Source organism: Myripristis murdjan, chromosome 8 (assembly GCF_902150065.1).
Source record: "Myripristis murdjan chromosome 8, fMyrMur1.1, whole genome shotgun sequence".
NCBI lineage: Eukaryota > Metazoa > Chordata > Actinopteri > Holocentriformes > Holocentridae > Myripristis > Myripristis murdjan.
This window is the reverse complement of record NC_043987.1, coordinates 7,330,001-7,345,000: the sequence shown is the minus strand read 5'-3', so window position 1 is coordinate 7,345,000 and position 15,000 is coordinate 7,330,001. Positions and strand designations below refer to the sequence as shown.

The 15,000-nt window shown below is 41.5% G+C and overlaps 1 protein-coding gene across 2 annotated transcripts in view; it reads left to right on the top strand.

Moving 5' to 3' along the window:
• The window catches only part of caskin1 (CASK interacting protein 1), a 136,079-nt gene that overhangs the window by 97,319 nt on the left and 23,760 nt on the right, over window positions 1–15,000 (top strand). Inside the window, exons 7-11 of one of the 2 annotated variants that reach the window (XM_030058903.1) lie at window positions 657–765; window positions 2,171–2,279; window positions 2,961–3,055; window positions 6,035–6,152; window positions 11,395–11,640. In XM_030058903.1, the coding sequence (XP_029914763.1) occupies window positions 657–765; window positions 2,171–2,279; window positions 2,961–3,055; window positions 6,035–6,152; window positions 11,395–11,640 (677 nt within the window). The remainder of the gene's footprint in view (window positions 1–656; window positions 766–2,170; window positions 2,280–2,960; window positions 3,056–6,034; window positions 6,153–11,394; window positions 11,641–15,000) is intronic. The other variant, XM_030058905.1, reaches the window with a different exon arrangement.

The following is a 15,000-nucleotide window of genomic DNA, read 5'->3' as shown; positions in this document are numbered from 1 at the left end:
TGCACAGGGAGTAGCAAATCCTAATTTATCAGCAAAATACAAAAGCAGTTGGACTGTCCCAGACAAGGTGGATTCACAAATGTTAGATTGATATTCCTGTGGTGAACTCATGCATGAGATACATGATGGATGCACTTTGCTGACCTCACGTTGCATGATGGGTATTAAATGTGCCGGCATTTGCTGCTGCTAACATGGGAAAATGTCTTTAAGTATGACCATCACATCTCCCCTCTCCTGCCTTCTCCTTTCTGTTTGCCTCTCAAGTTGGGAATTGAATTTCTCTTCTTTCACCCTCTCATCCTGCTCCATCTCCCTCCGACACCTCTGCTCATTTTCTCTCCCTCCCCTCCACGTCTTTCCTGTCCTCCCTCTCGACCACCTTCAGCCCGTCCTTCACCCTCCTCTCGTTCCTCCTTTCATCACCTCTCTTCTTTTTCTCACCTTGTGCCCTATATTGCAGCTCTCCTCCTCCATGATCTTCCTCTCCCACTGATTCTCCCTCCCTCCCTGCTCTGTCATCTCTTTCACTCTCCTCTCTGTCTCCCTCTCTCTCCCTGCTGCCTCTCTATGCCATTACTTTATCTTCACCCATCATATCCTGCTGCCACTTCTCTTTCAAATGCCTCTCTGCCTCTTCTCTCCCCTCCTGTCAGACTGTTGATCCAGGCCGGTATAGACATCAACAGGCAGACCAAGGCGGGCACTGCCCTGCATGAAGCTGCCCTCTGTGGCAAGACCGAGGCAGTGAGACTCCTGCTGGACGTAAGTGGAACTTAGACATTAAAGCTTTTTTTTTTTTTTTTTTTTTTTTTTTTTTGTGGGAATGGTTCCCAAAACAGGGTGCAATGACCTCCAAAGAGTCCTGAACACAAGGAGGGGATGTTAGATTTGCAGCGTATCGCTTCCAAAAAGAGAGAATGAATGTTTGACTGTGTTGGTTAAAGGTGTCAGTCTCCCCACTGCTGTGTTCACCCCACCTACAGCATAAACACTGTAATTCTGTGAAAGGACATGTCTAACAATGAAAGTCCTTTTCATATGGGATGGGATGTCTTATAAATAAATGGGGGATTGATGTATTTTGGGGGTCCATTATATGAAAAACCATCAGTCAAATGTGTCAAAGCAATACTTCTAGTATGTCCCTACATGCCAAGTTAAATTTATTAGCACATTCAAAAAAAGAGATGAAAAAGAGGTAAATGTGTTGCAACAGAACTGATGCAAATTACTAATTTGTGCCGGTGACATAAAAAAAATACTGTAGGCCTTTAAAAAAAACAAAGGGAAACAGTCAGTCTTTACTTGTCTGAGTCCCAGCATGAGAAACTAAAGTTGTCATTTAGATCCGTGACTGTAAAAGGTTAAGATTCCCTGCCCTGAAGCGTTTGAAACCAGACTGAAGTCATCTTTGTTCATTTGACCTACGTCGGATCCACAAGTTCATAGTATTAAATTACCCATAACCTTTTGACTGTCTCGGCTGAAAAAAAAAAAAAAAAAAACACAAGAAGAGGAGGTTGTAATCAGTGGGGCAGCTGCCGCTTCTGGACATTTTTATGGGAATGAGCAATCAAATATTATTTGCTACTGAATTCATAATGACAGATTATCATTCCCCTGAGGTTTTTTATGAGTGTGGATGTTGTCTGATATCTGCCTGCTAAGTAATTGTGCTGACTGTAGTTTGAGTTTTGTTGTATGCAGTGTAAACAGTGGATAGTTTTGGGTAGTGGTAAAGTAGTATAATGAAGTACAAGCGATAAATATAGTAGTCGTTAAAGGTGCACTGTGTAAAATTGCTCAGAAATATTTGATTGAAATGAAGACCCTTTAAATTAAATTGACCAAAAAAAAGTTTGAAATATGATGGTTCTCCTGTTTTTTTGCGGGTGAAATAAAATGAGTAGTTTAAAGGCAAGTTTAAAGGTTAGGTAGCTGCGTCCTAAATATGTTTGCACATTGGATTATGTATAATTAGGTATATTAAATAATGATCCTCATGTAATGATTTGTTTGTACCACCATACCATTTTAGACATCTATTTGTGGCATTTTTTTCTGTATTCACTACATTTTATGATGCCTCCCCTTATGCTTGCAGAAAACAAAACAAAAACCAAAAAAATCTGTACCGTAAAACTGTCTTGTTTTTGCTGTATTGCAGAGTGGTATCAATGCTACAGTGAGAAACACATACAGCCAGACTGCTCTGGACATCGTCTACCAGTTTACTGCAACACAGGCCAGCAGGGAAATCAAGCAACTACTGAGAGGTAAGATGGGCGGCCGGATAGAGACAGAGGGAAGGAGGGTGAAGGGAGGAAGAGAGAAAGAGAAATAATAGTCTACCAGTTTATTGCCGCAGGGAAGTTGAGATCAAACAATTACCGAGAAAATGGACAGAGATGGATGAGGGAGGGAGTGACGGAGAGATAGAGGGAGGTAGCTTCTGTCACAGTGTATGAATGATAGAAAACATATCATCTAACGTACACGGATAATCCCTAAAAAAGATATATGTACCGATTTAGTTGAAAAAATACTGGTACTGAGACAATGTTGAAGGTAATAACTCAGACAAAGGGGGATATTAAACTGGAGGCATTTTATTTTTTTCTGAGTGGAGGGAAGGGTTGAATGCTACACCAAACAGGGAAAACATCGGAGCACGGCTTGGTCTAATGTTTTCCTATTAGGTGAAGCATGGTGCTTTGATGAGTTTCTTCATAATTGCAACTGTTATAGACACAATAATGTGAAATCTAATGTGCTGGCAAAGTGGCAATAAAATTTATTTCTTTTTATTTCTCTTTGCTCATTCGCTCTCCCTCGGTACTCTCTCTTACTCTCTCTCTCTCTCTCTCTCTCTCTCTCTCTCTCTCTCTCTCTCTCTCTCTCTCTCTCTCTCTCTCTCTCTCTCTCTCTCTCTCTCTCTCTCTCTCTCTCTCTTGCAGATGCATCAGCAGCCCTTCAGGTTCGGGCTCTGAAGGATTACTGCAACAACTACGACCTGACCAGTCTCAACATCAAAGCAGGAGATGTCATTACGGTACAGTGCACACACACACACACACACACACACACACACACACACCATGCTCAATAGCAACATCAAAACACAAGAGCTAAATATGGACAAGCACACACACACACACACACACACACACATACACACGCTGACCAGTTCTGACATCAAAGTTGATCTGCGATGTCAAGCGGAGCTCACAACAAAACATCAAACCCCACATGGAACATGTCGTCTCAACTGAAAATATGTATGTACGCTATTTAGACGCTTACATGAGTGCATTTAATTGCAGAACAGATGGGCTTAATGAATGAACAAATACATTTCATTTATTTATTACTTTTGTGGGACTCCCTCAGCTGTATTGTTGCGCCCCTACCAGAGGAACGGTTTGTAAAATCCCGCAGAGCTAAATTAGCGATAGTTTCAGGGTGGGCAGGTTTATCTAACAGCTACTAGTTTAGTTCTCAGCCAAATTAAAGCACAGCCTCTCTCCCTGTGCGTCCCTCTTCTTGTCTCTAGAGGGAGCTACAGGCTCTGCTCCAGGTCCCGGTCAACCTGAGCATCTTACAGTCTGTAGTAGAGAGTAATCCATCCAAATAAGTTTGTTACTATACTTACAGTAAGTACAATTTTAAAGCACCTGTACTTCTGTTTTATGAGACTGGCAATCTTTTTCCATCTACATTTCAAGTCATATATGTAAACTTGTTCAAATATCTTGTCCACTACTTTCATAAAATAGTGACTTTTTCTTAGCTTTACAGAGATTCGCCTTTCAAAGTCATGTCATATTAAAACTCAGCAGGAACCCATCATTGCCTGGGCTCCTCCTCGGACTCATCAACACACCCCAGGTTGTCAATTTTGTAGCCTGCTGTGATTTATTACCAGGGCTGCTGCTAGGAATTTACACTTTTGTGGGCTCCTCTCCCTGCCACCTCACCCCAACCACTACTTTTTATTGCCAAAGATCAGCTTTTTTTCACCGGGTCAGCGAGTGGCAAAGAGTCACTTTTCTTATGGAAAAATCCAGCACCCAAACACACATAACACTGTGTCAGTATTGTCCACAAGGTGGAGCTGTCAGTAAATATAGGCTGAATAAATCTAAATTCTGATAAATCTAAATCTAATCTATGTTTTGTCAGTCATCAGAGTCTCAGAAGAGCTTAGACTCATGTGTAAGTAGGAGTTACAGCAGACCAACAGGCCAACACAGCCAGCCAGTGTCCATCTCACTCACTCACCATCAGAGGCATCTTGGGAGAGTTGGACGTTGGGACCCAAACACTGACTCGTAGCTGTACATAATTCATTGTTGGGGAAGCTGCTTTGAAACTGTGGCTTGACAAGCTACAAGCTACTCTTGATTTAAAGCAGATGAGCTCCAGCCAAGCCACCCCGTGGAGAAAGTGGCTGGCTAGACTGTAAGCTACTCAGAAAATGTAGCTACCTACCCTGAAGCTATTTATCAACGATGGTCAAAAAACTGCAAGAATCATTGTTAAAACAAACTAAGAGCATTGTTTTTTTGTTTTTTCATGTAATATTGCAGGTTTGCATAAGTGCTGCATGTTTGAGTTCTGATGTGCAGCGGGGTGGCTTATTGTCGCAAGGCTTATGTTTGAACTTAAGTGAAATCTACTTCTGCTTAATGGATTTCAGTATACTGGTATGGAACAAATAAGACTGTCTAAGGGAAGTTGGGTGAGTTTGTTAAATAAGTTACCTGCTGTTTACATCTGTAAACAAGAGGAAGCCGTCACTTTAAGGGCACTGGAGTGTGGGTCGCTACAGGTGCCATCTTGAGAGTTGTGTGTGTGACTTGGGCAGATGACAGAAAAGAAGTGTAATAGTGTGTTTGTTTGCTGCGTTAAACAGAGCAGCCAGGAGGAAGTTACCTCCAGTCTCATTTGTGCATAAAAGAAACTGCAACTTTGTCTACAGCCCCCTGGAGTATCGTAACCATGGCTGGACAGCACCGACCAGGACGGCTGCACAAAAGCAACAAAACGCTGCCTTCACACAAATTTCGTTGCAATAAAGCACCATGAGCTGAGCAGTCAGGAGCTGTGTCCTCCCTGTCAGATTACATCGTCCTCATGCTGACACATGCAGCGTTTGGTTGCTCTGTGCCACGACTTCATGGAAGAAAGTAGCTCGCTTCTCTGCATCACTCACAACCCTCTTCTTTTTCTGTTAATTTGTGGCAGGTTAAATGCAGCTACTAGAGGTTTGGGGCCCTAATGGCCTGTGGGCCCATAGAATTATCATCATTTATCAATTATCACAATATGACTAGCTTATGAGAGAACAATTGAGAGTTTGTAGTTTGTAGTTTGTAGCTTCTTCCAGGTTCAGTTTCTAATAAATATGAAAGAGTAGATTGTATGAATTCCGCTTGTTTACTAGGGATTTTCTTATAATATTTCAGCCGGGGCAATCTACCCACTTGTTACACTGAGGTCCGCCCACCACTCATGAATATTTAGGAGCATTTTTGCAGCCTTCGGATACTTATTACACTAATAAGGACGCTAAGCGATGCCTATGCACCCTTCCTTCGGCTCTGAGAGAAGAGTTTGGCTGCACTGCCAGTCTGATGTCTGATGTCTGACTCAGGGAAATGTAGACGACTCAAAATGCAGCTTTGAACAGCAGTGCAGTTTTGCATTTGCTATTTGACAAGAGAATATATTTCACTTCAAAAATAATGATTTTCTGAGATTTGTTGCAGGACATCTTGGATGGCTTTACAGTCGAACATTAAAAACATTTGAAATAACGCCAAATCATAAATACTCTGCTGTGCCGTGCTGAAAAGACAGGAGAGAAGCCAGTTTTTTTTTTTTTTTCTTTTTGCAAAATTATACCTTTTGTTCTTTTAGAAAGAGATATTTTTCTTTTAAAATGCAAACACAGGAACGAAGAAGTTTCACAATGAAAGGGTTGTATCAGCATTATTTTTGTTATATCAACACGTTGTTTACCTGGCAGGTTTTGGAGCAGCACCCTGATGGACGCTGGAAAGGCTGTATCCACGACAACCGAACAGGAAACGACCGTGTGGGCTACTTCCCTTCCACCATGGTGGAGGTCATCAGCAAGAGGACAGGTGTGTGTGCTTGTGCCCGTGTGTGTGTGTGTGTGTGTGTGTGCGTGCGTGTGTGTGCATGGGTGTGTGGTGTCAGTAATACTATTCTAATTATAAAATCCCGTAGACGAGTGTGACCAAGACTGTAGATTAGTTCCAGCTGACTGTCTGAACAAAGTGTGACCAAATCAGTCAATGGAATATATTAGACACACTAATTCTAAACACCAAGAAGAGCTGGAGCAAAGAAGGAGGAAGAAGAAGAGAGAAGACAAAGAATAAGAAGAGAGGACACAAGCAAGAGAAAATGTCATTTTTCTACTATAAAGAAGCTATTAGCATCAAAGGTTAAAGACGCCGGCTTGTGTCTGGAAGGCTGCCAGCTGGAATCCCCAGGCCGACTGGGAAAATCTGTGGGGGGGGGAATTAATAAGTGAGCTCTAGTTTCCCTCAAAGTCTGCTCCAGGTGCTCTTGAGCAAGGCACTTGACTTCCACCTGCTCCAGTAGAGCTGCTCAGGCTGCTGGTCAGCTGCCAGGTGGGAATTTGTCAGAGTGGGCGAAAGTAAAGCCTGATGGAGCGGAAAAAGTACTAGCATGCTCAGACAACTTTGCCTGGATAAATAAAGGTTAGAAAAAAATCGCGCAAGTAGTTGGAGATCGTCATCTCACAGTGGGAGTGAAGACGCTGGTGAGCTTGGCGTTATATATCATGCAGCCAGCCAGTAGCAAAAAAGGAAAAAAAAAAAATGGGAGCAAACATCCTGATGTCATTTTTTATTTACAAGCCATTTTAGTTCTGCACCTACCAGATGTTTCAACTGTATTATATCACCTTGCATCATTTTTTAAAGAAATGCACCAGGTTTTTGGGAGACTGGCTCATTGGTCCAGTGATTAGAGCACCAAAATCATCCATGGGTCCCTGCTAGATCATTTGCTCCAGTGTGGTATGCTAACTCTTGAGCATAAACTCAGCTGAATAATAGTTAGCAAAAAGTGTGTGCAAAGTCTGAAAACTAACCTTTTTGCTATAAAATGTTGTCAACTGTGCATCTTTCACAGCCTGTTGATTTATAGATTTTAAGAAGGAAATAGTTATTTCATAAAGCGGATGAAGGCATGGTCTATTTTTGAAACTATTACCTAAGAGTAAACATTTTTAGCTCCCATCACTCATTATCTCTCTTCATACAGACACAGAGAAAAGTCCCTGATATTTAAATAGTATTTTTATATCATATTTATGTAAATTTTTACCAGTCTCATATACAAAACACACTTCATTTTTTTCAGTTTACAACATAGTGAATGCTAAAGCGTTAACATGGAGCAGCCAGAGACAGATGCCAGGGACATATGGATGATTCTGATGATGAAGATTTTGAAGATGATGACATCTTCCAAAACTTTGGTGTTCCCCTTTAATGTGCTATTCAACATCAGCATCATGAGCTTTTAACCCCTCTGGAGAGGCTTATAGAGGACATCACCATTCACTGGCATCCTGTCATCCCACAGTGTCGCTCACTCCACGGCTATAAGAGGCACTGATGTTTTCTGACTGTTTATTGGTGTCTGTCTCTAGGTCCAGTACCTTTGTCTGTCTCTGTGTTTTTCTCTATCTGTAAGTCTGCTTGTCTCTGTCTGACTGACAATCTGTCAGTCTTGTTGTCTTATCTGTCTCTATGTGTCTGGATGTTCAATCCATGTTTCATCCATTGCCATCGTCAGCATCTTACTCCCTTACATCACCTCTTCAGTTCTACTTCTTGTGTTTTTCTGTAAATAACATCCCATACCACTAAAGCTGGTATCCTTCTGTGAAAACACACCAGTCAATCATTTATGATGTTCATCCATGGACACCGATGGAAAACACGTTGATTATTTGCTGGAATTAAGAGGCTAATTATTATCTTATTAGACACGACAACACAGTGAGAAGCTGTAATATCAACATTGTGGTTGCTTCTGTCCCTCAGTAAAATGTTACAGCCATACAGGTGATGCTAGTCCACACTGCTTGTATTGTTGATGCAGTTCAGTGCAGTTTGAGCAAGCCCACTCAGCTCCACAGTTACACTGACTAATCACTCCCAGGGTGCCTCCTGCCACACACGCACACACACACACATTTGGGGGCTCAGCACTTTTTTTAGAGGGAGGGTTCACTTACTCAACTGTTGTTTCATTCATTTTTAATTATTGCAGGCCATTCCTCCTTCAGTCACTCTGTCATCTGCTCCGTCTTCATCCTCTTGCCAAGCATAAATGCTCCACATTATGTATTTGTTTTCTACCAATATAGATCAAAATTAATTAAGTTAATTAGATTACACTTCTTTGGTTACACTACACATAAATTTTATTCACAACTGACAAATGTTGATCAAGAGACCTTTTTCACAGCAGCCATTTTGACATGAATAGCAGGGTAAACACATTAATTATGGTTCTTTTCCATTTAGGTCTAACAGAGCCAGAGTCCTGGTGTTGTGCATACTGCCTCAGTTGAAAGACTCTGGTATAACAGAGCCTTGAGTAATGTCATTAATCAATGTCAACACCTGTGTTTACCCTGCTATTTCATGTCAAAATGGCTGCTGTGAAAAAGGGTCTGCTGAATTTACTACCACAGAGGCCATTTTGAACTTATGTCACACACAGGGTGGTAAACTCTACCTGAAGGACTGGCATATGAACCATGGAATAATTCCACCATGCAAGTGACTTCAGAGGATGTAACAGTCAAATAGTCTCGATCATATCAACTGTGAATTTAGCAGGGTCTTCAGCTAGCTTACTTGCTAGTTAGCCACTAACTAACTCTTCCATCCTTGTTGCTAATGCTAATGTTAGCCACATCCAAAAATAAATTTACATTAGTCAAAGTCAAATCAATTTGGTGCCAACTTTGTTACCATAAATGCCAAATGTATTAACTTAAAATGTATCCTTAAAATCCATAGATTTTTTTTTTTTACAGAGGGAAAATGATATATACAGTACAGGCCAAAAGTTTGGACACACCTTCTCATTCAATGCGTTTTCTTTATTTTCATGACTATTTACATTGTAGATTCTCACTGAAGGAATCAAAACTATGAATGAACACATGTGGAGTTATGTACTTAACAAAAAAAGGTGAAATAACTGAAAACATGTTTTATATTCTACTTTCTTCAAAATAGCTACCATTTGCTCTTATTGCTGCTTTGCACACTCTTGGCATTCTCTCGATGAGCTTCAAGAGGTAGTCACCTGAAATGGTTTTCCAACAGTCTTGAAGGAGTTCCCAGAGGTGTTTAGCACTTGTTGGCCCCTTTGCCTTCACTCTGCAGTCCAGCTCACCCCAAACCATCTTGATTGGGTTCAGGTCCGGTGACTGTGGAGGCCAGGTCATCTGCCGCAGCACTCCATCACTCTTCTTCTTGGTCAAATAGCCCTTACACAGCCTGGAGGTGTGTTTGGGCTCATTGTCCTGTTGAAAAATAAATGATGGTCCAACTAAACGCAAACCGGATGGGATGGCATGTCGCTGCAGGATGCTGTGGTAGCCATGCTGGTTCAGTGTGCCTTCAATTTTGAATAAATCCCCAACAGTGTCACCAGCAAAACACCCCCACACCATCACACCTCCTCCTCCATGCTTCACAGTGGGAACCAGGCATGTGGAATCCATCCGTTCACCTTTTCTGCGTCTCACAAAGACACGGCGGTTGGAACCAAAGATCTCAAATTTGGACTCATCAGACCAAAGCACAGATTTCCACTGGTCTAATGTCCATTCCTTGTGTTTCTTGGCCCAAACAAATCTCTTCTGCTTGTTGCCTCTCTTTAGCAGTGGTTTCCTAGCAGCTATTTGACCATGAAGGCCTGATTGGCGCAGTCTCCTCTTAACAGTTGTTCTAGAGATGGGTCTGCTGCTAGAACTCTGTGTGGCATTTATCTGGTCTCTGTTGTTAACTTGCGATTTCTGAGGCTGGTGACTCGGATGAACTTGTCCTCAGAAGCAGAGGTAACTCTTGGTCTTCGTTTCCTGGGTCGGTCCTCATGTGTGCCAGTTTCGTTGTAGCACTTGATGGTTTTTGCGACTCCACTTGGGGACACATTTAAAGTTTTTGCAATTTTCCAGACTGACTGACCTTCATTTCTTAAAGTAATGATGGCCACTCGTTTTTCTTTAGTTAGCTGATTGGTTCTTGCCATAATATGAATTTTAACAGTTGTCCAATAGGGCTGTCGGCTGTGTAGTAACCTGACTTCTGCACAACACAACTGATGGTCCCAACCCCATTGATAAAGCAAGAAATTCCACTAATTAACCCTGATAAGGCACACCTGTGAAGTGAAAACCATTTCAGGTGACTACCTCTTGAAGCTCATCGAGAGAATGCCAAGAGTGTGCAAAGCAGTAATCAGAGCAAAGGGTGGCTATTTTGAAGAAACTAGAATATAAAACATGTTTTCAGTTATTTCACCTTTTTTTGTTAAGTACATAACTCCACATGTGTTCATTCATAGTTTTGATTCCTTCAGTTAGAATCTAGAATGTAAATAGTCATAAAAATAAAGAAAACGCATTGAATGAGAAGGTGTGTCCAAACTTTTGGCCTGTACTGTATATATATATTTTTTTTGTTTAAGATGCATCTTAATTAACGCACATGTCGGACATAGCTGGACTGTACCTTCCTTTTCAGGTGGAGTTAACCACTCTGACTGTGACATAAGTTCAAAATGGCTGTCATGAGAGTTAAGTGTGTGTTGTTTAATGTTAGCAGCTCATGAGATACAAGTACAACAAACTGATAGTGAACAATGCACAGCTGCAATTTGTTTTAGGTGCTGGCAAAATTTTACAAATCAAATCAAATCAAATTGGATAATAAGAATACTGATAGCCACTGCTAATAGTGATTATCAGCTGATTCTGCTCAGTGGCACCCAATATCTCCACCTTCACCATCCATCCATTTCCTCTTTACCTCTCACTGGCCTTCAGTTCCACAATGTCCTCATTTCTATGCGTCCAATTCCCTTCCTCGTCTCCTCTCTCCATCCTCCCTCTGTTAACATCGCCCGTGTCTCTGCGCTACCACTACATTTCTTTAATTTATGATCTCAGCATCAGTTTTTAATTTTCTTTTTTTTGTTCCTTCTCTTACGTGTAATTTTCTGTTTTGTCGTTTGTTCCGTGGCGGTGGTCGGTGTTGGCTGGTTGTGTGTGTGTCGGTGTGTCGTCACGGTGGGTGTATCTAGGTTTGGCCAGCACAGTCATTTGCACTCAACAGTTTCAAAAGATACCGCTGGTTCCCCCGGCGACGGTTGCCCATGCCAACGCGGTAGTCAACGGCAACGACACCACGTTCCATCAGATCCATATCCTGCCTCCACCGCCTCCTCCACCACCACATTCCCATCAGCCACTGCTTCCACTTTTCACTTCCTTTGGCTATAACAGGTCGCCCGTGACAACCCCACAGGGAGACACACCCACAGCCCCAGGTACACGCCCCCTTTTCATTATTATTATTCTTATTATTATTCTTGTTATTCTTACTCTTATTATTAAAACTTCAAGGGATGCTTTCCTCTGGTCTTTGCTATGAACTAACTAAACCACAAACTAAATTTCTGATTGGCCACATTACATTCAAATTGGCACTTTTTTGAATAGTTTTCATAAGAAAGCATCCATTAAAGTTTTCTGTTACGGGTCATTATTTATGTACTTTATGTGTTACTCATACTGTAACAAGTTTTGTTTTCTGTCGTTACTGTGCTCATCTCCATCATTGAGATTCAGATTCAGTTTCAGACAGCAGTCACATTTTCTGTGCAGCACACAGCACACAAAGTGCAGTGAGTTGAGCCCACATGCTGCAGTCGCTGAGGTTGATACTATCGTAGAGGTGGCAGTTCGCTCCAGGAACATGTAAGATGAAAGATGAAACAAGAGATGAAATGTGACACAGCATTTCTCGGTCATTGCGCTTACGTCAGGTCCACGCTGTTACATAAGTTTTGCAGCCCAGAAATGGTTATATCACCGTGAGAGAACGTATCACACAGACTTTGATTTCATTATCCTCAATTCACAGAAAAGAGCGACTTCAAGGTTTACCCCAGCCATTTTGGACCTTTTTCCATCATACAGATTAATTCCAACCAAAATCAATAGCGTGACCTAAGAGGGATTGACACTGTATGTGCCAGGGTGCATCCAAATGACCCAAAGAACACAGCAAAAATCAATCCAAAAGCACCTAAATCAGGTCTTTTTCAACACACTGACTGCCCGTTGTTTAACGAGGTGTCATAGTGTCCTATCTGCTCGTCTGTGCTGTGCAAAGTAATGCCAAATACAAAGCTGTAAGGTCATGGATAAACTGAAAAGCAAACATTTCCATGTCTCAGTAAAGACATGTACATGAGGCAGACTTCTGGCTTAACCCCGCTATGAAATATTTAATCTTTCGCTACAATTATCGAGTACCACTAGGCAGTCAAAGTGAGAAAATGACGTGCAGGAAAGTGGGAAAGATCTTAACACTTCTTATAATAATCACTGACACGGTATATTGCTAATGAGATTGTGAAGATTTTGCAGTCATGTTCAGCTCATGTTTTTGGATCTTGCAGTAAGTTGGATCCACCCTAAAGAAAGACTTACATGTAGCATAGATGCCAGATGTGGGAAAAGCTCACCATTTCACCACAGACCTCTGTTCACCTGAGTTGGTTGGTTCGTGTTTGAGTTCGCTGTCTTGGTTCCCTGTGTTGTTGTTTTTTTCCCTTTATTTTTTCCTTTTTTCCTCTTTCCTCTGTGTTCTTTCCTCTTTTCGTGTTTCTCTCCACTGTCCCAACCATCACGACATCCCTGCTAGTTCACAAACACGTATACACACACACATACACACAGACACACATACACACACACACAACATACACAACTCTGCCCTGACCAGACAGTGTGTGTTTTCTGTGTTGTTCCTGTGCCCTGTGTTATTGTGTTGACATCACTTTTCACCGTTACTCACCTCACTCCTACTTTAAATCTGTGCATGCATGTGTGTGTGAGACAGAATGTGAGAGAACGAGCACTGTGTACGTGTGTGTGTGTGTGTGACTTTAAAGGTCGTTACAAAATTTATTGCCTGTACCAGGTTTTAATGAGGTGAGGTTTTATGAAACTGAAACTGAAACATGGTTTTGCGCTTCGATAATGTATCAGCATTTCTTTTCCCATATAAAGACACCAGTGATCCCCATGAGATTATTACTTTGAGGAAAAATTATGAAACCTCGTCTTTCCGTTTCAAAAGACTGGAGTCGGTCAAATTGGTTTATTGACAGTTGATATTTTGTGGAACCAGGGTTTAGTCTTGGATGTTACTTCAGAGGAAGAGATTTTCTGACATTTTGAATGGGTGACATTTTCTGCCTTGCTAATAATGCAACAATACACAAATAATATTACAAAATGATGATGACAGTTTTGACTTCTTAACTCTCACGACCCCCCTGGGATAATATACACCACATATTGAAATAACATGCTGTAATGATGTATTAAACACAAACATTTGCATGTTGTAAAATGTCAAGTGTTATGTAAGAGACCCCGCACATAATGTTAGAAAATGTCACCCAGAATGTCTTGCAGGTAAGGTTTACACTGACTGTAGACTCTGTGCCTTCCACCATGTGAATGGGACGCTTTCACCAGCACCATTTTGCTTCCCTAAGAGACTAATTTTCCTCAGACAAAAGACTCCCCATAGTAAGCAAAAACTGGGGATCTCCAAAAAGCATATTTTTACCGATGGGAATACAAAGTTAAAGTGTTTCAGCAAAAGCTTTCATCAAACGATTCAACTGCAAAGGTGACAGCTGCTTAAAAAAAAAATATTTCAAAACAAAGTCTGAGGGCTTAGCTTTAAGGGATGCAAAATGGACACAGGACGGCGCTGTGGCATGATGTGAAAAAACAAAAGCAACTTGATGGTGTGTGTATTCTCTGAAGCACCAGGTCACACAGATAAACCATTAATAATACTGATAATGGTTTATGACAGACGTACTCTCCAAATGCACTACAGCAGCCCCATTCTGAAAAGACTTGCATATATAATCACACACCTATGGCTGTATTATATATGTATGTGTATGTACATTATGGCACATATGTGTATATACACAGATATTCATGTTATGGATCTATTTATGTACTATGGGTATATAAATGTTTTTCATATATCTATGTATTATATATATTTTATATATATATGCTGTGCTTTTTCTGTGTATGCGTGTGTGAGCATGTGAATGAAGCAGAGTGAATGAGAGCGAGAGAGAGAGAGTACTGTGTAAATGAAGCGTATATATCTTTATAAAACCGAGTTACTCCCCTAACCCCTCTACCCTCAACCTTCCCAACCCCCAATCCCTCCCTCCCTCCACTGTAGGCTCTTAGAAGCTTTTGGACGTCGCCTATTTAATCAAACCCGCTTTACCTCGCTCCTGCTAATAGAGTTAAGGATGATCAATAAATGTCAAATGCAACGAACACAGCGGGTACTGTTGCGAGGACGTGTGACAGCAGATGGTGGTCTGAGAGCCTCTCTTTCTTCAATCCTCCCGACAGGCCAACTCTCTCTGTTCAAAGGTTTAGAAACCTGTAGCAGTCAGATGCCAGATTGTAAAAAATAATTTAGCCTGTAGGTCACGAGCCACCTGGTGAGGCGGTTATCAGCCATGTAACAGATTCACGAAGATTCATCACAGCGATCAGTCGGCGCACTGCACGCTCTTTGTACGAGAGGAATTAAAATTCTGCTCACCTGTCAGCTGCCTGAAGGCACG